The sequence below is a fragment of the Zosterops lateralis genome (genome assembly GCF_965231275.1).
Source record: "Zosterops lateralis genome assembly, chromosome: 3".
Classification (NCBI taxonomy): Eukaryota; Metazoa; Chordata; class Aves; order Passeriformes; family Zosteropidae; genus Zosterops; species Zosterops lateralis.
In genome coordinates, this window is record NC_139764.1 from 59,523,131 (window position 1) to 59,545,726 (window position 22,596).

Consider the following 22,596-nt stretch of genomic DNA (forward strand, 5'->3'; position numbering starts at 1 on the left):
TACAAAGCAAGGTTTTGAGACACAGTGCACAAAGAATACTTGGCAGTTTTTTAAACATAAATTATACAAACATTCATGAACCATTAAAAAAATCTTGGTTGCTTCACGACCAAGAGAGAAATATTGCAAACTCTCCAACAGAATGACTTCTAATCAGGACACAGATTTAAGTTAATTTAATTTTTGGCTAAATTTCTATTAAACCACAACAATAAAACTCCTCCACTACCATTGTTTGGCCTATAGAACCTGGCCACTTGTGTTTTGTGTCAGACATGACATCTGGTAGACATTTGCCGATTTTGATCATCAGTGTTTTGATGGATGAGGCAACAGAGGCTGTTTAGGTTATTAATTCACAATTTGGAATTAAAATGTTTTTATGTAACTGTCTTTCACAGTCAATGCCCATGAGGGCAGAAGAGTCACTAAAACAAAGGGTATGAGTGACATCAAGATCCACTATTAGCATGGCATCTAATATTAGATAAATTTTTTTAACTTCTGAGCCCTGGAGGGAAAAAAACCTTCACACATCAAAAAGTAAGATCAGGACAATATCTGTGAAATAACTAACATTGATTATCAATTTACAGTGCTGTATATAAAAATTATTTACACTGGCTGAGTTTTAACAGCATATAAAGGAGAAATAAATTATCCAAAGGCATGTATTTAAACAGTAGTAAATACATGCTTGTAATATCAAAAAACATTTATCTCCTTCATGCCTTTTCCTCATTTCATTGTCCCTCTCTCTGCTTTTTCCATTCATCCTACCTTTGGCAGTACTGGCCTTCGTATCCAGGTGGGCAGGCAGTACACCGGTAGTCACTAGGTCCTTCAGCAACGCAAGTAGGGCTAAAACTAAAACAAAAGTAAATAAAGCATTTTTTTCTATTCTTTTGCATCATTTCCTGTTGGACGGCAGCGCAGAAGAGCCCAAGAAGTTCCACTCTTAATGTAAATGGCAGCATTTTCTTACCTGTTTGTAAAAACCTGTGAGAGGTCTCTCCTTTCTATTACAGTTTCTGTGAATGCCTTGCTGTGACACTTGCACAGTTTGGACAAAAGCTCTAAGGGCTGTGTCCAAGGGGATGGAGTGAGCAATGCCCACGCTGTAGGCTTGTGTGATTGAACAGTGCTGTCAATCCCAGTGAGCAAGCAAAGGAAGCACTGGGAAGGATGTGAAACAAAAGATTTAGAAACTGAGCTAATGAACAGTCAGTCTTTCCAGTCTGATTTCATTTTCTTTTCAATGAAATGAGAGAAGCTGGGAAGAGTTTATCTGAAGGTAAGATATAAAGAGGAAAAAGGAACCTAAGTCATAGCTGTGTGGAATCTTCCAAAAAGGCAGCATTAGATGATCTTCTCAAGGATGTATGAGGAAAGTCCAGTCTACAGAGAAAAGAAACCTGAAAACTACCTCCTTCATGATCAGACAGAGATCTTATTTTAATCATTGAATGCTATCTTTTCTAAGTCACTTTACTACTGCCTGTAGTGTGTACCTGTGGGCACTGTGCAAAGTAGCATTCAGTTGAAATATTAGTGTATTAAGCGCCTGCAAAGGCAGTTAAAACAAACAAAAAGGGCAGGTAAGGCAAAAGAACAGAACTAAATATTAAGAAGCTGCAAAACCATAAAACTCTCTCAGCTCTTTGTGAAAGAACAACTAGAAAAGCACAGAGGTGGCTAGCAGTGAGCCCAGGGCTCCTTCTAGGTGCAGTACAGTCAGCATCCTCATCTAACTTGCTCATAATGCATTAAATCAATAGTGCTTGAACAAGTATATAAAGTTATGCCTTTGCAAAAAATGTAAACAAATTGATCTATTACTCACAAACTCATTATCCAACACATTTTCAACTCCATAAAAATAAATCCATACCAGGAACAATTTGGTCTCTCTGTTCTTTTTTTTTCTTTTTCCCCAGCTCATCATGTTTGAAGCTGACTGCTGATTGTACAGCACTATAAACGTAGTATTTAAAACTTTAGTGGAGATTTATACAATTTCAGAAATAAAAATAATTGCACTATACCATTCACAAATACTATCGTATCAGTCATGACATAGCAAGCTAATGAGATAGCTCATTAGCTATCTGTATTTCATGTAGATTATGATTACTTGACTACCATAAAATAGCTGCAGGTACACTTTTTCCTTAATAGCATCTTGACGAGCTTTAACTGATCTGCACAAGATACAAATCTAAGGTCTGATACTCTCATTTTCCACCTAATACTGTGGCTTTATGGAATGAATCTATGCCACACTATCCATCTAAAAGTCAGGCATTTAGTCTAAACCAATTATTCAGGCATAATCTATCACCACTGGAAAATGGACATGCACAGACAGACTTATACACATATCTGAAGCATCTCCTTCCCTGCCCTCTCTCCAATGGTGTTTTCCTTTAGGTTTAACATGAGTGAGGTGTACACTATATTTACTATACAGCTCCCAAAGTTGTTGATGGCTGCAGCTGACAGAAATAGAAATCCCTTCCATGATGTCTAGAGACATCTGAGTTAAGCTCTATAAAACACAAGCAGTTCTGTTCCTCGACATGCTTGGATCTGACTCCTTTCTCAATAGCACTAAGAAATTGGATGACTACCTCATGATTAAGTGTTTTTATTAAATTATATACAGACTAGGTGTTATTCTCTTATCTCCTGTGAAGGTTTATGAAACAAGAGAGTCTCATGATCGCTTTCATGTGAGCATGACACAAAAGGCTCTGACAACACCCACAGCCATGCAGGCTGTGTGACTAATTGAGGTAAGGGCACTTTGCTTGCTCTCCCTCAGGCAGCTCAGCAATTTGAGCATGCACCTAGGACACCTAAAGGGAGCTTTTAAAAAAAGATGGAGATAAGACAACAAGAAATGGTTTTAAACTATTAGAGAGGAAACATAGATTAGATGTTAGGAGGAAATTCTTTACTCAGAGGGTGGTGAGAGAATGAAACAGGCTGCCCAATGAAGTGATGCATGCCCCAGTCCCTTGAAGTCTTCATGGCCAGGTTGGATGGGGCTTTGAGAAACCTCGTCTAGTGGAAGGTGCCCTGCCTATGGCAGGAGGGTTCGAGTTAGATGATTTTTAGGTCTCTTCCAACCCAAACCATTCTATGACTCTGCGTTACACGTACTACCCACAAAGCACACATTTCTCACCTATAGAGGACTTCAGCAAAATCCACTTCCTGAGTTCATGCTGGGTTTTAGATAAGATACTGAAATGACCTCAGGAGCACAGTGTGGAGAATACGTCTAAATTCTTGTAGCATGGTGCCACAAACACCAGCTGAAGAGTCTGGCTCATTTTCTATTCTGATACATACATTTCTGGGCAACCAAAGGTTCCTAAGCCCCATAAAAAAACCCAAACCAACCAAAAAACAAACAAACAAGCAAACAAATAGAATGGAATATTTGCAGTTCTTCATACTGCCAGTCAGTAACATAAAATTTTTTCCAATATTTGCTGATTTGCAAAACTGAGAAGTTTGGTTGATCTCGTTCTTTGCAACTTAAATGTGCTTTTCTGATACTAATAGAACACATAATCAAGTTGCAACAGAAAACACTCACGAAATAGGCAAAGCTCAGAAAAACTTGTTAAGAATGTATTATAACTTTCTGAGATAACAGATATTTCTTTAAATACCTGAGATTTGAAAGTATTCTTGAAAATTCTTGCTGTGGATGAAAGATCATGATGTCTTTATATAATAATGTTTGAGAAAGGACTTTCATCCTCCAAAATAAACTCAAGACCAATCCAAAATGATAAAATGAAGTAAGAAGAAAAAGAAACCCCTTACATTCTCATCTACTCTGACTGAGATCCTCACTAAAACATCCTAAAGGCCAGACAAAACACGGAAAAATGGTTTTACGGAACACTTCCAGGTTTTCAAAAGCACAATCATGAAACACAAACCTGTTCAGAGCACTACTACAGTATGATGCCAAATATCATTAAGAGCTTCTCAGCAAAACAGCAAACAAATCTCAAATGCTAAAGTATCATCTGTTGGGAACACATGCAGAAGCATTGTGGAAAGGCTCATTAGCATACAGCAATCAATAAAATTTATGCTGCAATAGCTATAATGCTTTTAAATTATTCTATCTTTCACAAATTGCCTAAAACTCATGTAACATTAAATAAGGAATCAATAAATTCCATAGTGGAGCAAGAAAGGCACTGTAACACATTTATACCAACATAATATATGAGTATAAGACTTTTTGCAGCTCCCTTGTGGCCACACTGTACTTGGGTTCTGCTCTAGCTCCATTTATGAGAATATCTTTATAATGCACACTCATTATCTTGAGTATTGCATTTTCTAGCACTTATTAATTTATTCATCACAAATTAGCAAGGGAGCAATTTCTGACTTTTAAAGGAAGATCAATTAGCGAAAGTAGATAAGAAATTTTTAGTATAGCTTTCATGAGGCAATTCTTCTGTAGCCAGCCACCTGAAAAAGGACATAGAGAGCCCAGAAGGAAGCTCTGGCTTGCTGGAAAGGCAATTCTCCATGAGTTTTTTTACTTACTTGTTACTAGAACTGCTTATTTGTTACTAGAAACTAGTTTGCTTGCTGGAAAGGCAATTTTGCACTGTGAGTTTGCTGACTTACTTGTTACTAGAAATGGGTAGGGGACAAGCACAAGGCTGACAGTCATCCAGAGAGCCTTGGACAATGCCGTAAAATCCCGGTGCACATCTCTCACAGTGGTGACCAGCAGTATTGTGCTGACAATCCTGCCAAGGAAGGAGATAGAATGAAAGCTGCGTCTGATGATTACAAGAAAGCAGACAACATTCTGCTCCCAGCCTTAGCGATTCAAACTTATTTCAATACATAATTTCCCTGATATGATTCTCAGTGGGAATGCTTGCTTTAAGCTTCTATCAAATGCCTGCTGAGTAATATACAGGCTTAAAAGGAGCAAGAATACAGGTCTGCAGCTACCCAGATGTATCCTACAGAATTTCTTATCCCATTCACCCTTTCTTCCCGCCTTTGTTCCAGCCATTGGAGAAGAAGCAATAATTAAAATTCAGTCTTACTGCACCAGGTCATGCATGTTATTGCCTGTAAGAGCAGAATTGTGTTTACTGTATGATACAAGTACATTGTTTCTTTGTTTTGCAGGTGTCTAGTTTTTCTTTTTACACAAATAGTAATTCAGGGCTGAAAAAGCACTCTGGAGAATCAGAACAGAAAACTTCAAAATTTTGCTTTTGAACTCCCTGAATTTTGACACTTTAGCTATTTAGGCAAAATTGCATTAAAATATTGTCTTCTGTTTCTTTAGATTAGTGCACAATTTAGGAATTTTACATTCAGTTTAACTTGGTGCAAAAGTTTAGAAGTGTAATACCTGACAAACTGATGTTTCAGGGTCACACATAGTGCTGTGTCCATGACACTGACATACAACACAGGTGCCTAAGGACTGAGCAGGTGTCCCTCCCGTAGGTGGAGATGGAAGCCTATAAAATCCTGGAGAGCATGACTGAAATAAAAAAAGATGCAGAAGAAAACAGATCATTACAGAGCGGACTGTGTATGGGGAGCATTGCAAGCTCCTCTTTCCAATCATCAGTTTTTACAAGTTGTGAAAAGACTCTGACAGGCTTCCAGCTGTGTTACAAACAATATACAGTACTTTACATAGAACAAGAGCTAGCCCTAATTGGAAACATGGCTGAAAAATCCTTGGAGCACTCCACCAGCATCAGGTTTTTATACTACAGCTTGAGAGATCTTTCATTCAGATGCAGAACACCTTTCTGTTCTCACTGTGCATTTAGTATCATTCTCTTTATTACTTAGGAAAACAGTTTGTTTTCCAAATATTTTTTTTTTTTTTTTGCATGGACTGTGGAGAGCAAACACAATGATTCTGTTTCCTTCATCCCTGCTATGTTTTTCAGGTTCGACATACTAGTATCTGCCTACAGACTACCCGATGGATAACAAGCAAAAGCCAAATAATAAACAAGAAAATGGCTGCACAGCTGCATTATTTATAGCTATATAATTTAAAAGTAGAGAATTCAAAATCTTAAAGGTTTACCATGTCTTGAGACTATCAGACTCAAACCAAGTTTATCCATCACTAAGTCTCCTCTACTGCAGCTTGGCAATAAAATTCCAAGAATAATGTAAAAACTGCTAGCAAAGCTGACACATGCAAAATCAAACACTTGATCTTTATTTCAGGCTTATTACACAGTCCTGTGGAAGCCCTTACACAGCTCTCAGGAAGCACACAGCTATGGCAGCATAAAAACACAAACAGGAACATTTTGACAGTTGAGACCATTAGGGGTAAGTGCCTACAGAGAAGTCACTTGTCCCGTGTATGAATCCCACCACCGAGTGGTGCTAGGAGCCTGTGAAGGCTGGCTGATGAGGTCATTTCCTGCTGATGACCACAATTTCTACTTTTTGGAAAGAATAGGAGTAGTGCACTTTTCACACAGCAATAATAAAACAGAAGAGACTCTGAAGTAATTTTTGTGACCAAAAGCAGGATTCTTCAGTGAAGCACTAGCTGAAATGCTAGATTTATTCATATACCACCACTCTGACAGTTTTATAATAATTGCCAAAACCTCCAGGAGTCTAAGTTATGGAAAAAATATAAACACAATTATTTTCTTTAGAATCACAAAGAAATTAATCTTAACTCATTTCTGCTTTTCCACTTCTATTTTGACTTAGACCGCATTAAGTTCCCTGAAGCATAGAAACAGTCTATCTTCTTTTTCATGGTTTGTGAAGAACTCTAACCTAGATAAATAATCTCAAATGAAAGTAATTGTGTTTCTTACTAAAATATCATTTTTCCCCCTCCCTCTCTTATCCCCACAAGTGTACTTGTCCAAACAAGGCACAAAACACAGCTTTACAAGTTCTGAACAACTTCAGAATCAGATTATAAATACATGGCACGTCCTCAAAGAAAACTGGGATCTGGGGGCGGGGAGGTGGTTTCTGATATGCCATTGACAGTCTTATCACCTATTTTGATTGAAGCATTTCTGAGATGACATAAAACACAGACAAATGATAAAACAGACCATATTTTTAATTGCTAGTTTGGAAGATTTTCAGAAGCAGCCATTAGGAAAATTCTTACCACTGCTTCTGCAGCCTACAGCTAGGCGTCGAAAAAAAAAAAAGGGGTGAATAACAGGGTGAGAGGATATAAATGTCACTTTTAGTAAAAAATGCTGTGCATATAGTCTTCATAATACTATTATACAGATAAAGGATGGCACAGATACATGCACTCTGTTAACACCTGCTTAAAAAATGCCAGGGTGTCAGATTTTTTTTCCTGCTAAAATTAAATAAACCTTCACAGAACACACCATAACCTTCACCGAGCACACAAAAAATAAACAAAGTTATGAATATGTGAAGATCACACAATTAAAGTTGCAATTGAGACATTTATTGAGCCCCTGGTGGGTGTGGATTAAAAAAAAGTTCTAATTACATTATCATATATTTTTCTTCAACAATTCAATTTCCTCCAGTAATTAAAAAAAAAGTCTGTACTTCTAAGCAAATGTTAGAAAATGGAGTCCATTAATTTCTTATGTATTTACACAAGTTCAGGTGTATTCTCTTATTGAAATAGTGTGCAAAGAAAATTACTTCATTCACTTTCTTGCACACCTTTCTTATGAGCTTACTGATTCTGTTGACTTATTCACTGCATAACACAATCATGTATAACATCCAAAGGGATCAGAGTTCTCACAGATTAAAAGGTCTCTTTCCCTTAATTTACTTCAGTTTTTCTCCCATTGCTAGTTTGGAGGAAACCCTTACAAGATCCCACTTAGGATGTTTGAGGCATTTGCAGAATACTCAAGGTGCTGTTCCCTGCTACCTCCACCTAACAATTGAACCAGTGAATTTAGAATTGCTTGTGCTGATTAAAAATGAAAGCATGGTATTCTGCACCCAGGAAGATTGACAGTCTCAACATCAAGTCCATGGACAGTCAGAAACATTAACTTCTATTCTGCAGTCAATGTATTATATCTTAAACAATTTCTCTGGTACCTATAGTAATCCATTTTACAAAAGGATATAAAAGTCAGCTGATTCTCTAGAACACCTGGGTACTTTTGATATATGTAAACTTCAGCATGAAATTGCAAGTAAATAAATAAACATAAGGCATGAATAAGGAGCACCTAGGTCACTTAGAGCACTAGGTCACCAGCACTTCTCTCCTAGTGTTCAGTAAGTTAGTATTTTACTATTACAAGAGTATTATACCCTTATCTGTTCAAGAAGGCTTGATCTGTTAGCATTAGTCATGCAATTCAGCCTCAGTGATGCTGTCACAGTAAAGCTCACTTTCCTGTATTCTAAGTATTTGAGTCATTGCCATGGTTTCAGAGGGATATTTGTCCACAGCAATAAAAAAAAAAAAGGGCTGAAATTCCCTGTGAGAGAAATATCTGTGATAGAAAATAAGTAATTAAATTAAGGGAGAGTTGCTGCCAGTTAAACGAATTCACACTCAATTACTATTCACACCTTGCCAGTGAAAGGACCAGGGAAGGTACAAAGACTTTCCCTGGGAGTTAGGTTAGTACTGTACCTCACAGGACAGACCAGAATAACCCAATGGGCAGTCACATTTCTCTATCAAGTAAGCCTGAGGAGCCATCCCGGACACAGGGCCCCCTTCAGCAACTTCCAATGCGATCTCAGAAATCCTGGAAAAAAGGAGAAAACACCTCTAATGAGATTAGTCAAGCACTAACCCAAATCCAGTTACTTCACAGTCAGCTGGCATGGGAGGAAACATTCTCATTTTGTGTTTGTAGGATTCTTGATCTCCAGCAGACAAACAGCACTGGTTTTTGCATCTCCCAAGGAACTTTAAAGTTAACACCACCTCTAGTCTCATTTTCTAGTTCTAGGCAATAGTATAACTAACTAAATCTCCAGCTTGACTCTAACACTTTCTTTAATCTCTTTTCAGCCAAACTAACAAAAGTTAACATATAAAATTTCATATCTGATTCTTCATTTGGAGGGATTCATTAAGAAATTGATGACTCTCAGGGGTATGGCAGTAAAATTACCCTCTTAATGAGCTTTTAATGAGGCAACTATTTAAAAAATAAAATAAAATCTATCCTCGGCAACTAAAGCAACCTAGCAAGCTCTAGAACAGACTTCAAAAACATTGGACATTTGCCTTTTGAGTAGAAATTTTAAGATCAGTAGCTAGGTATCTTTTTTTGAAAAAAATTTTTAGGATTATTGAGATATATAAATGAAAAATAAAGCAAGCATGAAACACTACTACAGAAGGAACTGCTAATATCAGAAAGGGATATATTTCTATAATTTTAACTTTCCAAACATTTTTAAATTGTATTAATAATAATAATAATAATAGTATCGTTGCCTCCCAACCACTCCTTGTCTTTCCAGCATGAATATTGATCTGCTAAATAGGGTTGAGTACATCATGGACAAAGACAACAAATATAAAATCTAATGAAATACACTTAATCCCAATGTATCAGAATGCTGTACTTTAGCTTACTTCTTTATTTTGGGGATTTGTTAGTTTGCTTAAATGAATGTTTTGATCTGGAACATCTATTGCCTCAGACAAACAAAATGTGCAGAACAGTGTAAATTTTAAAGCTTCAAATATAATGCTAACCTAAGATAAAATGTCAAGGATTGTCTGACTAACTGGCTGAATAAATGTCAATAATACAGGTAGAGTCTATTCACTAGGTCTGAACACAATGCTGCTAATTGAGAGGAGCTCACAGAGCTGCTCACCTCCTCCTCATGCTCACAGCCTGTTCAACTTCTCCCAGACCTTGATTCCTGGGGGACTGGGTGATGCTGTCCTGCTCATTGCCATATAGGTACCAATGTCAGGATGAATGGAAGAAAAGCAAATGCCCACTACTGAACTAGATGAGAGTTTTGTGACTGAGCTTACATGACCAGACCCACACGATAACCTTGTGTCAATATAAAAATCCCCAAAGCAATCTAGTAACTTAAACCCTATGCGCTCTTCTTATTACCTGAAGAAAGGGGTTCACTCAACCAGGGAAATTGAACAAAAAAAACCCCAAGCAAACAAAGCCAGGTCAAGACAGAAGACTGAAAATAAAGAGGGCAAAATCATTCAGATCCGATATGTCAATATAAAGTTACATTAAAATCTCTGTACATTTAACGGGAAAAGAAAATGAAATCTGCCTCTCCATCATCCTCAAAAATGAGGACACAGTTGAAAAAGTGTTCATTGTCATAGAGCTGTATTCAGATAACAATAAACTCTAGCACCAGAAAACTACTTATTTTTTGTCTGAAAACATTACTTAAGGAAGGTCAAGAATAGCTGATTTTTGGAAACTGTCTATTAGGCAGCAAACAACTGCTACCTGATCACTGTTGGGAATATTGAAATAATTTGCAGTGAAATTGAAAGTATACTTCAATTCAAGAAATTTATTATCACAGCCCTGTTGTAAAACAAAATCTAATACAAGCAATGTTTCCATTTAAAGTGTTGAATGTGAAAACGAGGGCAACAAAATGAACAATACAGGAGAAAAATGTTTGGGTTGGGATTCTGAGCAGAAACCTCTAAATCACTAATAATGTTGCAGCTTGGAAGCAGAAACATTAGCATTGCTACTAAACTGTTTAGCTAATAGAGTGCTAACACTAGAATGAAGCTATTTTTATGTTCCCAATTGCCGCTGCTACTTTGACTTTATTTTAAAATGTTTTTCCTATGGTTTATCATTTACCTGCAGCATTTAAAGTTTGCAATTGAAATTAAAGCACTATTAAAACCTAAAAAAATGTAAAATGACTTCATATATATTGTTTCCTCCTCCCATGCGCAGATACTTTAGCTTTATATACAATTTTCTGCCATGCATAGTCAAGTGAAAAGAGAAGCTTTAACAGTTTAAAACGGGGCCCTTATTTGGAAAGCACAACACACTCTATTTAAACAAATGTTTTATTGTAAGTCACTTAATTCAAACATATGTTTAAATTTGAGTACAAATATTGTTCTTTAGAGGGCCTCAGCTTATTTTTAATAAAAGCCTTCAATTCTTGTGCAAGGTAATATTTCACTAACCTTTAAAAACATTTTTGGGGATTTATATTTTAGTCTTACGCAAAACTTCAACTGAAATTATTCAAGGTGCTAACTTGAAAAAAATTATAATTTATTCCCGCTATATTCTACATAAAGTCTCAGATGCCATGTGATAAATGTTAACTTTGAAACTAGACAGATCATAAAAATCCATTGTAACATAACCTCCTCCAAAATCAAATACAGAATTATATGCAAGGTTATGACTTCAGATGGAGAGTTACCAGAAAGACCAGATGAACTGTTTGCTAAGCTCTGCTGTCACAAAATGTCACATTCTGAAATGTCACACTGTAAAGATTTATTCTGGTTCTTTAAGTGACACCTTGCAAACCTGCCTTGGAACTGAAAAGTCCTCCCCTGTTCTGACTGCCTCATTATTGGGTAACCTTGATAAATGGTGGTGTAGTGAAGGCCTGGCACAGCCACAGGAGTCACATACACCTCAGAACAAAATCAGCTTTGCTGTCTTAACTTTCCTTTTGATGCTCCAGCTGAGATAGTACTCAATTTTTGCTTCCACAGTTAAACTAAGATCTGTACTGCTTAGAGGGAAGGGAGAAACATATATGAAACATGAATATGCTTCTCAAATTTTCCACATTGCATTTGGGTTACCTTCATAACTCTTTTCCTGGGAATCCCCTTGCTTGTAATACAATATCCTAAATGGACTATGCCAAAAATAAATTAAACCAATGTTAAACACTTATGGCATCTGTTACTAATTTTTAGCATCTAGCCAGGGCAAGCTACATGAATACTTTTCTGTAAATTATATACTTTAAAGACAAACAATAGCAGCAACCATGATTCTTTTCTGTCACACAGTGTTGTGAAGTTGCATGGTATCTGTCCCTACTATTCATCTTCAAACTCCAAAGGCAAGGCTCTTAAAGACCAATTTGCACCCTAGAAAACTAGAAATGATTTTACCCTATCATTTCTATGACAGAATCATAAAAAGGACTTGTGGAGACCTTTGGAGTTTATCTCTGATTATTCCCATCCCCTTGCCAATAAATTTTGATTGCAAAGGATATTGTGTATTAATTATTAAAACTTTATGCAATAGTCTATGTAAGCTATTCTAGAACTTCTCTACACCCTGCAGTTTATCTTTCATGTCTAATGTGAATCTTTCCTGCTGACGTTTAAGTTCATTTTTCTTTTTGACTTACCCACCATGGCAACAGAGATCTCATTCTTTCCTTTTTTTTTTTTTTTTTTTTTTTTTTTTTTTTTTTTTTTTTTTTTTTTTTTTCTGTGACAAAATTTTAAGCATCTTAAAGCAATTTCTAGTTTGTTGTGGTGTGCATTTTGGGTTTCCCAAAATTCTGTATGCTTTTATTATCTGTTTTATAATGTTTGTTCCTACATCCCCATGGTTAAACCCCCTTGATCTTTCCCTGGTGGTGGGTTGTGTCAATCACACTGCCATCCTGCCCTAAAGCCTTGAAAGTTCTAGCGAGGCTTCAGGGTGATTTGGCAAGCTTTCAAGTTCCCCGCTCCCCTTTTTATTCATAGATTGTTTTTCTAATTGTCCTCTGTTCTGGGTCACACCCCCCCTTCCCTGGATTGGTTCTAGATTCTCCTCTGCTCTGTCTACACCCCCTGTACAGCCCTCTGGGTGGAATAAAGCCTAGTGAAACCCACGTGAGAGTCCCCCCTTTCTTCCACACCATTTGCCACGCTTCTGCTTGAGGTTCAGACCCACAGAACATAAAAGGTACAAAGCTGTACCCCGAATGTGGATTCCTGAGCTAGCTAGCTGGTAAGCAGCCTCAAACACCCGCACTAGTTTCTAAACATATCTAGTTTTTATATTTTCTCTCACATGTCATGTTTTCTAACCTGTGATGATGGCCACTGATAACCTCCAAGCCTTTTAATAAGTGTTTTCTTGAATTCCATTAACCAGAACTTCACACTTAGACTTTACTAGTGTTGGGTGGAAATAAAAGAAGTTGGGGTTTTTTTCAACTTTGCAGGCCATATCTATTTATACATGCAGATAGAGAATTAGCATTTCTCAACAAGAATATTGTTACTGAATCATGTTCACATGGTGATATGTTGTAAACAACAGACTCCTCTTTGAAGAATAGATAACTAAGCAGTTGTTCCTTGCTCAACTGACTGCTACTTTCAGTGTAAATCTTACAGCTGACCTCTAGATTGCAGAGATTTTTGTACTGTTTCTGTCATGTCGTTGCCCGATGTCCACTTCAAATGGTGTTAACTTTTTTGCATAACTTATTCATTAATAGATTGAATAGAAGATGTTGCATCTGACCTTAATATATTTAATTTCCCACTTGCAGGAGAAAATTCCTTCATGTGCTAACATTTATATTTAATTACATCATCATGTTTTCATAAAGTAGACCTTTACTCAAAAAATACACTAGGTTTGTTTCAGAATGTCTGTGCCTACATGTGTTTTCTCTTCTAGGATCTTGAAAATAGAGATTCCACTTGCCTAGTGTGATTTAAATCTAGTGCATAAAACTCCTTTCTTCTGTGTCTTCTGCTATGCCAAATGCAAATTCCTTCTGCTCCTTCTTCTCAGCAATGGCTTATAGCTGGTGTCATGAATACAAATTCTACTGGGACTAGCTGGGAGGTCTTTGAGGTTATCTGACTACTGCACTATTTCAGATCACTGCATGAAAGAGTTACCTGCTCTGCCTCATGATATTGCCATGAGTTGCCTTGATAAGAATGTAATGAACATCATACAACACATTCATGAAGTCTTCCCGGGATACAGTTCTACTTGGTCTTGAGTCATCTCCATAATATCTCCAGGTGAAATCTCCCTGAGACATTGTCCTGTTGAGACCTGGGTTACCATGACGATATTCCCAGGGTACAGGATTTCGGCCTCTTTGGTCATCACCATAATATTCCCATTCATGCTGAAAGACAGAAACACAAAAGACAGATTATTAACAATATTCAAAAAAACCTTGTGCTTAACTTTTGGGCTAAAAAAGCAGATGGAAATGTTACCTCTGTCATCTCTATCTCATGCCTTGTCAGTTGGCCTATCAGAGGGGCAGCCATATGCCGAACAATAATTCTCGTATTTGTGGGAGGCCCACCTCTTATGATGACTTGTGGGGAGTAAGTAGTAAAACCTGTCTCTTCTCGTGCTTCAAAGTAGATGGCATATTTCAGTTTTCCTCCATAAGCGGTCAGCTAGCAAAGCACAAAAACAAATCTCATTTTCAGTTAGCTAAAAATAAATTCCTGGGAAGGAGCTAGATGTGCTCTGCACCTATGTGCAGCCTGATGAATGCATGCGTGGTAGAAAATAGCAATATGCACTTGTGGAACTATCTGGGGACAAGGGCTGTGTTCAAAAACACTCATCAACAATTTGTTATTATATTACACTAAAACCAGTATGTTACCTATTTCCTTATATGTGCCTTGGTGTTCCACCAAACCAAGGAATATCAAATGTGCAAAATAAATTGCTACAGAGGTGCATAACAACGTCCAAAAGGACAGTTCTTTCAATCATTTTCTCACATGTAATCTACAAATATCAGATTTTTTTTCTTAAAAATGAGAGAAACAAAAAATTCCAAGAGTGTTATGTTAAATTTGTGCAGCTTAACTTTTCAAATAATATTTTTATGAGAAAATTTATCCTGTGGAAAAATAGACATAGATATTTACAGAGATTAACATTCAAAATATTGTTCATGTTACTTTATGAATTTCCATAGTAACAGAGCAAATAATTTTTAATAAGGGAATAGCATTTACTTTCTTTGGAAGTACCTTCCACTGTGTGAAGACATGCTTATTGGGAGAGAAAAAAGGCATTGTAAAATAATAAAATAAGATCAAAAGAAAAAAAAAAAAAAGACCCAAGTCAGTATTCAGTGGAGCTTTAGATTTACCTTTCGTCCCTCAAACTGCTCTGGAAGCCTCCAGTAAACAGGTTCTGACTGAAGAGCCTGCATCACCTGTTCTATATTTGCTACTATTTCAGGAGGCTGGAACGCAATCCCTGAAAGAGTGGTACGCTGAAGATTTTCATCCACCAGTGGCAGAATCATTTGCTCTGGCTTCAAGGTCACCTATGCATATTTGAAAAAATAGAGAAGAAAATTAACTCTGTTTTTCCCCATGAAGTGTTAGCCTTTAAATTCCAGCTCTTTAAAAAATTACTTCTAGGTAATTTCATTTCACATCATGAGCAATTTGTCACAAAGCAGTCTTACTACTCCTTCAGATATGAGCAGTGCTAATAATGACTTTCCCCTTGAGCCTTTTGCACCTTGTCCTCATGTTAACAAAGAATGTAGCAGCACTGGTTAAACTACTTTAATCAGGAGGTGATTCCATGAATTTTATTCAAGTGATTTTCATAGTGCTATTTTAGTTTCAGGCCTCTTTTGTTCAGATTGTGAGAAATGTTACCTTACAAAGAAGCAGAGTTCTCACCACCAGTTATACATCACCAGAGCTGTAAAACACAGTGCCCATTCCCTTGATACTTCTATGCAATATTCAAGCTAAATGTTCTCCAGGAAATGTACAGAGAGTGAAGCCTTCAGTGAAAGTTTCTGTAACTCTAAATTCAGCTTTACTAAAAAAATGCAAGGATGCCACTTATATGCTTGAAATTTTCTTAGACTGGATGACAAAGTCTCATTAGCATTATTCTGAAATCATTATTTTGATAAAAAACTGTAGTAAGAGTCATAGTAATTCTGTGCCAATGGAAGTATCTCAGGGAATGTGTGAACAGATCCAAAGGGCTGGTATCAATATTGCTTTCTCCCAAAGAGTGAGGAAGATAAAGAAATGCAGGTAACAGTCATATCATCAACAAACTGGTTTATGAGATAGGAGTCAGGTAATGAGGAATCAATCAGATCCTGGACTGTACTTTCAGTATCCTGATACTTCTATTTACAGCAGCATTTACGGACTGATCAGACATGGAAGCACTCCTAACATTGCCAACCCTAAATGAGATTTACTGATTTCGTATCATAAATGTATTTTACTGTTTAATACTTTAAATGCCAATAAAAGGGTCAACATATCTGAATTTCAGATCATTCATCAGCCATGCCTTATTGTCATATAAAACAGGATTTGCTTGTTTAAACAAGTCTAATGTTCATTTGAAGCGCCTGAGAGTATCCAAAATAGCCACTAGCAGCTGGCAGAACAGTCTCATTTTACAGTTCTGTATCAATTCTGAAACAGATGAGAGTACCAAATACTAGATGCAACATGGACATACACTTCTTTAGATATGAGCATAAATACAAAAGGAATTTAATCAAGAGAAACAAAATAATCAGGGGGTTTAATGTTTTTTTTGCTTTGTGCTGCCACAAAGGTGAAAGCACAATTATCCAGAACTGTTGCTGTTATGGAACTTTATTAAATTTTATAACTTGTCAGCCTTCTACAGCCTTTCATCTCCAGTCTAGCAGCATATGATGGGCAAAACTGAAATAATGAGAAAAACTGGGTCAGATCATAATAAATCACTTCATCCACTGGGAAGAGAAAGAGGTGCTACAAGATTGAACACTGAAGGGGAGAATAAGTGCCATCCATATTATATTAAGCAAGAGAGATTAACTTGATTTCACCTAAAGTATCCTTATCTAACTGATGGTCGCACATGACTAGTCTAGGGCTTTGGCTGATTTGCATTAGGCAGATATTCCTTCTACGCTTGGCATTCTTTCAAGCAGAGATGTGAGTGACCATACATGGGGATAGAACTAATCATTTTCCATTAGAAATCTCTCCTCCAGAATGCAACTGAGGAGCTGGCATGGCAGCAGTCTCAATGTGCATTTTGTGCTGGTTGTACAGATAAATGGAGACATCTAGTCTGCCTTAGTTTTCAGTCCAGCATAGATCTCAAGGCCCTCTTCCACAAACAGGTGTAGAGCTTTTTCTTTGCTCTGATGGACTATACCTTTCCATGCTTGAATTTAAATAAAGCTTCAATAAGATCTTTTTTAAAAATAAAAGAAAACCCCACCAAAACAACAAAACCAATAAGGAAAATAAACAGATTAACTGAACTATGGGGAATTTATGCCGGACAACATTTGTGACCCTTGAATACACCTGGGTAAACTGTGTATCACGTACCAGAGATTATATTGCAATGCATTCGACCACATAATTTCCCTACATGACTAGCTTGCCCTTTCTTGGGGTTTAATAGCTTTACTTTGGCTGAATGTCAGCTATCCTATCACTCATTTTCTTATCTACTTAATTCCTTTTAATGTCCTGACCCCAATTGTCTAATGGAACATACCTCTCTCACCACTCCTCAAAGCATAAAGAGGAAAGCAATTGCTTAAATGTTTGGCCGTTTTCTAGCTACCTCTCAGTGCCTGACTAAAAGATGCCAGCAGGAAACAACATTATCGCATTACATGGCTCAGCAGTTTCCTACTCACCCACACGCGGATCAGCCCCCTCGCCTCGCTGCACTGTGTAGTCAGGCCAAAGCAATAGCAACTGCTGCAGCCAAGTGGGTTTCTGGCAGAGAGACCAAATGTACCAGACTTGCACCTGTCACAGTGGACACCTTCCACATTAACCTGGAAGAGAGAATTTTTAAAAGGAAAAGAAAAAAAAAACAAAACAACCAAGTTTTATTTCAAGGTAGCGATAGAAAAAGAAATCCTACTGTAATGATAATAACAGGGTGCAGCAAGAAATAATAATACGCGTTAGGAAATATTCAAGGAACTCTCCAGCTTCTTATCACGTGTGTATGCAAACATATGTAATTAATGTAATTAAGGCATTTGCATTTGTATCCACTGAGTAGCTCTGAGCAATAGATGCTGGCTTCAAATTGAAAGTTGTAAGTGCAGAAAAATTAAATGGCACTTTGGGCATGACATGCTCAATAACTGATTGATAAGATAAGAAAAATAAGTCGTTCTGAAATTGCCCATGCTAATCAAGCCTTCTGTTTAATAGGAATTAGAATTGACATGTTCAGATATTTAAGGTACAGCACTAAATGTTCTTGCTGAGAAACGTATTTTAATGGAAATTCTGTAGAGAAAAGCTTTCCTCTCTTCATGATTGTTTTCCACATCATTGAACAGTATTAACAAGGCTGAAATGTTTCACTGTTGTAATGTCAGTGCTTTTATTTTCATTTTTCAATTAGTTCAAATAAAAAGCTATTCCAGATAGGGCAGATACACAATAATTTATGCAGAGCCTTTAAAAACCATTTTCATACTGAAACCAAGGTATTAAAAAGAAAAAAAAAACAATATGAAAGCACTGGTTGATTTTTTCTCCCCACACACCTTTCATTGTTCTCTTGAGACTAGTGTGAAGAAGCCAATCTAAAAAAAAATTTAAACTTTCCAGTGCTTATACAAGAAACCAATATTATCCCTCAGGATTTACCAGTTTTAACCCTCATTTCCACATGTTCTATCAACAAATGTACATACACTGTATTTAGCTTAGATTTTGCTGGTTTTTTGTCAGGGCTGACAATGAGGCTCCTGAGCCTTTGAGAGCTCATTTCTTCAGCTGTAGCAGGTTTAAATGGGAACAATTACCATTTTTTAAAAAATCTTGTTTCTTCAATGTAGAACTCTTTCAAAAAAGTTACACAAAAGATTAACCAACTCTGGATTTAATTATAATCTTCGATCAAAATTCTAGGGGGGAAAATGCTTACTTAATTCAGTATTATTTGTCCACTTTCTCCCATAAACTGTGATTTTTACTTGATTTGAATTTTGTTTCATGTCAATTGCAGTTACTTATCATTAATCATCAGCTAAATATATACTGTTCATTTGAACTCAGAGAAACACAGAAGCAACTATATTATTAGCCTTAAAAGAATCAAGAAACACTTCTATTTTAAAATGCCAAGAACCCCACTTTTTCTATGTAATGCTTACAAGAGCTACAAGAAAAATGATTGACCCAGAGAAGTTGTGGAGTCTCCTTTTCTAGAGACAGCAGTCTGGATACCACCCTGAGTCATGTGCTTGAGGGGATCCTACTTGAGCAGGGGAGTTGGACTAGGTGACCTCCAGTGATCCCTTCCAACCTGACCAATTTGTGATTCTGTGACATACTGGACCTAATCCAGAAATGGGGTACTGAGATGGTTAGAGGGGTTGCTGCATATCATGTATCAAGAGAGGCTGAAAGAATTGCATTTCTGCATTTCAGAGGCTGGCACAGGACAAATAGCAATGAGTTTTATTCAGACAGTCCATGTGGTCAACTCACTTCTGTTGGTGTCATCATCAAATGAATCAGTACTTGTGAAATAGAATGTTGCTATTAGGGACACGGAAAACCACACACTCACCGGTCAGGTTGAAGTAAGGAAAAGGATTAAATAGGATTTGGAATTTGGTCAAGGATTGACAGATGAGAGGAACACCTCTCTGACCCCAATGGTCAATTCAGAAGTTCATCACAGAGAAGAATGAAAACAATCTACATTGTTTTGAGAGACTCCAAAAGAAATATGTAAACAATCATCAGAAGGCTAAGGAATCAGGGCGACATCAGAACATGACTCCTCCTGTTCAAATATACCAGAAAAATGGGAGGGTGGTCAAGCAGTTTGCAAAAGAGGTTGTGAAATCTCTCCCCATCCTTGGAAGTGCTGCTGCAGCAGCGTCTTTCAGACAAGGTGCTGGACTAGATGACCTCTGTAGGTCATTTCTAACCTAATTTGTTCTACAGTTCTGAGTCTTGAAATTCAGAATTAAGTGACTATTGCCCATTTAACAAAATAATTACCTGGAAATTCAATTATTTAAATTCATCCTTCCATATCTCTTTGTGTCAATACAGACCTGAAGAAGAAGAACGAATCTAAATCACAGACTCTGTAGGGGTCACTTCTAAAAACTTCGCCCTAGAAGCACAACTATCACCAATACTAGGTCATGTTACCCATGCCTCTTTCTATCCAGTTCTTGAAAATCTCCTAGAATGGAGATTTCACATATTTCTGGATAATGTGTACCACTGTTGCATAACTCTGATTTTTTTCCTGATGTCCAACCCAAAATTCACAAGCTCCCATTTGCAGCTGTTGTCCCTTGTTATGTCTTCTGCCATCAACAGAAAGGACTTGATTCCATCAACAACTCTTTGAAATGGCTATTACGTTGCAATTGCATTTCCCCTTAGCCTCTTTTTCCAGCTCTCCCAGTACATCCCCACAGATCCTCCGCTGTGACACTCTTCTCTGGATCCCCTCCAATTTTTCAACAACACTTTTGAATCAAGTTCTAAAACTAGACACCATTCCCAAGTGCCGTCTCACCAGCACCAACTACAGTAAGAGTAGAGCACTGAGTAGATAAAGCCTCTGCCCTGCTCACCATGCTCTTTGTGATGTTCTGCCTTGCAGCTGCATTGGCCACTGTGCTCACTGCATCCAGATCAGTGGGCAGTTTGCCGTATTCACCATGAGAGTATACAGTTGGGTTATATCGTGTTTTCCAGCAGGATTGCCACTCAGGCTTCTTCCTCCCAAACTATACTGATTCTTGAGGTCATTCCACTCCAATTAATGATTTTCTATTTTCCCAGTCATCAGGCTTTTGAAGAACCCTCTAGACAGTAATTCTACTGCTCAGCATGTCAACCTCAACCTCCTCCAAGTCAGCAGTATTTTCAAATGTGCTGATCATGAATTCTGTCATCTGTGTCACTGATGAAGGTATTGGCTCTGGGATACTCTGCTTGCTGGCTACCAACTGCATATCAAACCACCAATTATTGCCCTGTAAGCTCAGCAATCCAGCCAACTCTCAAACAACCTAAGTGTGCTGTTCTTCCAAGCACAATTCCAAATAAGAATGTTGCAGAAGATGATGCCAAAAGTCTTTGCTTTAGTGATCCTGAATTGGATGCAGTCTACTCAAAACAAATACTATTGCAGTGAATTCTACTCATGAAATGATGAATATTGACTCCCTCTAAGTCAATGTACTTGGAATTAGCACTGTGGCGTAGTGCGATTATTGATGTGTTTGTTTTTATTGCGCCCAGAATCTGAACAAGAATTGTATTATGGCGATGAACTGAAAACGGTTCTGTAAGAACAGAGAAAAAATGAAAATTGAGGGAAAAAAGAGGATGCTAAGGATCCTCCTAAGAGGATGCTATCCTGGCAAGTGTCAGTGTGTGAAAAGGCAACTGATAAGCACTTAAGTCTTTCTTTATGTTGGACTCCTCTCACATCAATTGGCAAATGCACTATAAAAACCAAGGAGATTGTTCTGCATTTATCGTTTGAACAAGCAAGGACAAGTGCCAGTGAAATCTGAAATAAACTTCTCAGCAGTTATAAAAGCAGTTTACAACCTTCATTGTCCTACCTTGCAGCTGCATTGGCCAGAATGATCAATGCACGAGCACTTCCCCTCTGTATCACAGCTCTGTGGATCTGTCCCAGCCGGGAAGCACTGACAAGCAACGCAATGTGGATAATTCCAGTAGCCCAACCTGCACTCAGTGCATTTGTCTCCAGAGAATTCAGGGCGGCAGAAGCAACAGCCTGTATTTAAGTCACACTGAGAACTTAGGGCTCCAATGAGGCTGCACTCACAGGGCTGAAAAGGAGAGAAACAAGGCAATTGCAATTGTGCTTCTGAAAAAAAAGACAAACCAAAACTGAAACCAAACCCAAAATCCAATCAAAAAGCAATTCACCTCTTTTAAGTATCCATAAACAAAATACAGCAGTGGATTTCCACTGTCTAAAAAGAACATACTTAAATTATAAGGCTAGTAATTTATATTCAACATGGGTCAAGCATTTACACTAAATACATTTACAACACTGGTGGGATTTTTTCTATCGATATTACTTATCACTGGTAAGTTAGGCATTGAAAACAAATAAACTCAAAAGGGTCAAGGACATTGGAATACTTTGTGGACAAAATTAACTCAGAAACTACAAGCACTCTCTAAGAAGTATTTTTTATGCAAATTCTCTGCAGGTGTGTTCAGAACACTTCCCAAAAATTGGAATTGCTCAGGAGCAATCGGTTCAGTAGTTCCAGAGGAATCTAGTTCAACATCTATTACTCATCCATCAGACAGGTAACTATTCTCTTTGTACAAACAAGACTCCTAGATGACAGTAATTTACACAGTAAGGGCTATAGATTTAGTCATGTGATATATCTGGAAGTAAACTTGCTCAGAGAATAAGACTTGCACAGGAAAGTGAGGATAGAAATAGGTGATTTTCCAGGGTGTCAGATATTAAATACAAAAGTAGCAGGGAAAACTGCAGACTTCCAAAGAACAGAAGAACCCCTCAGTGCTATTACTGTGGT

At 37.4% G+C, this 22,596-nt stretch overlaps 1 protein-coding gene across 2 annotated transcripts in view; it reads right to left on the reverse strand.

Moving 5' to 3' along the window:
- Positions 1–22,596, reverse strand: part of LAMA2 (laminin subunit alpha 2) — a 267,187-nt gene that overhangs the window by 99,653 nt on the left and 144,938 nt on the right. For both annotated transcript variants that reach the window (XM_083855998.1, XM_083855999.1), the window contains exons 22-30: positions 21,628–21,861; positions 17,692–17,835; positions 15,145–15,324; positions 14,243–14,431; positions 13,910–14,148; positions 8,669–8,786; positions 5,417–5,551; positions 4,669–4,793; positions 781–867 (exon numbers count right to left, since the gene is read on the reverse strand). In XM_083855998.1, the coding sequence (XP_083712124.1) occupies positions 781–867; positions 4,669–4,793; positions 5,417–5,551; positions 8,669–8,786; positions 13,910–14,148; positions 14,243–14,431; positions 15,145–15,324; positions 17,692–17,835; positions 21,628–21,861 (1,451 nt within the window). The remainder of the gene's footprint in view (positions 1–780; positions 868–4,668; positions 4,794–5,416; positions 5,552–8,668; positions 8,787–13,909; positions 14,149–14,242; positions 14,432–15,144; positions 15,325–17,691; positions 17,836–21,627; positions 21,862–22,596) is intronic.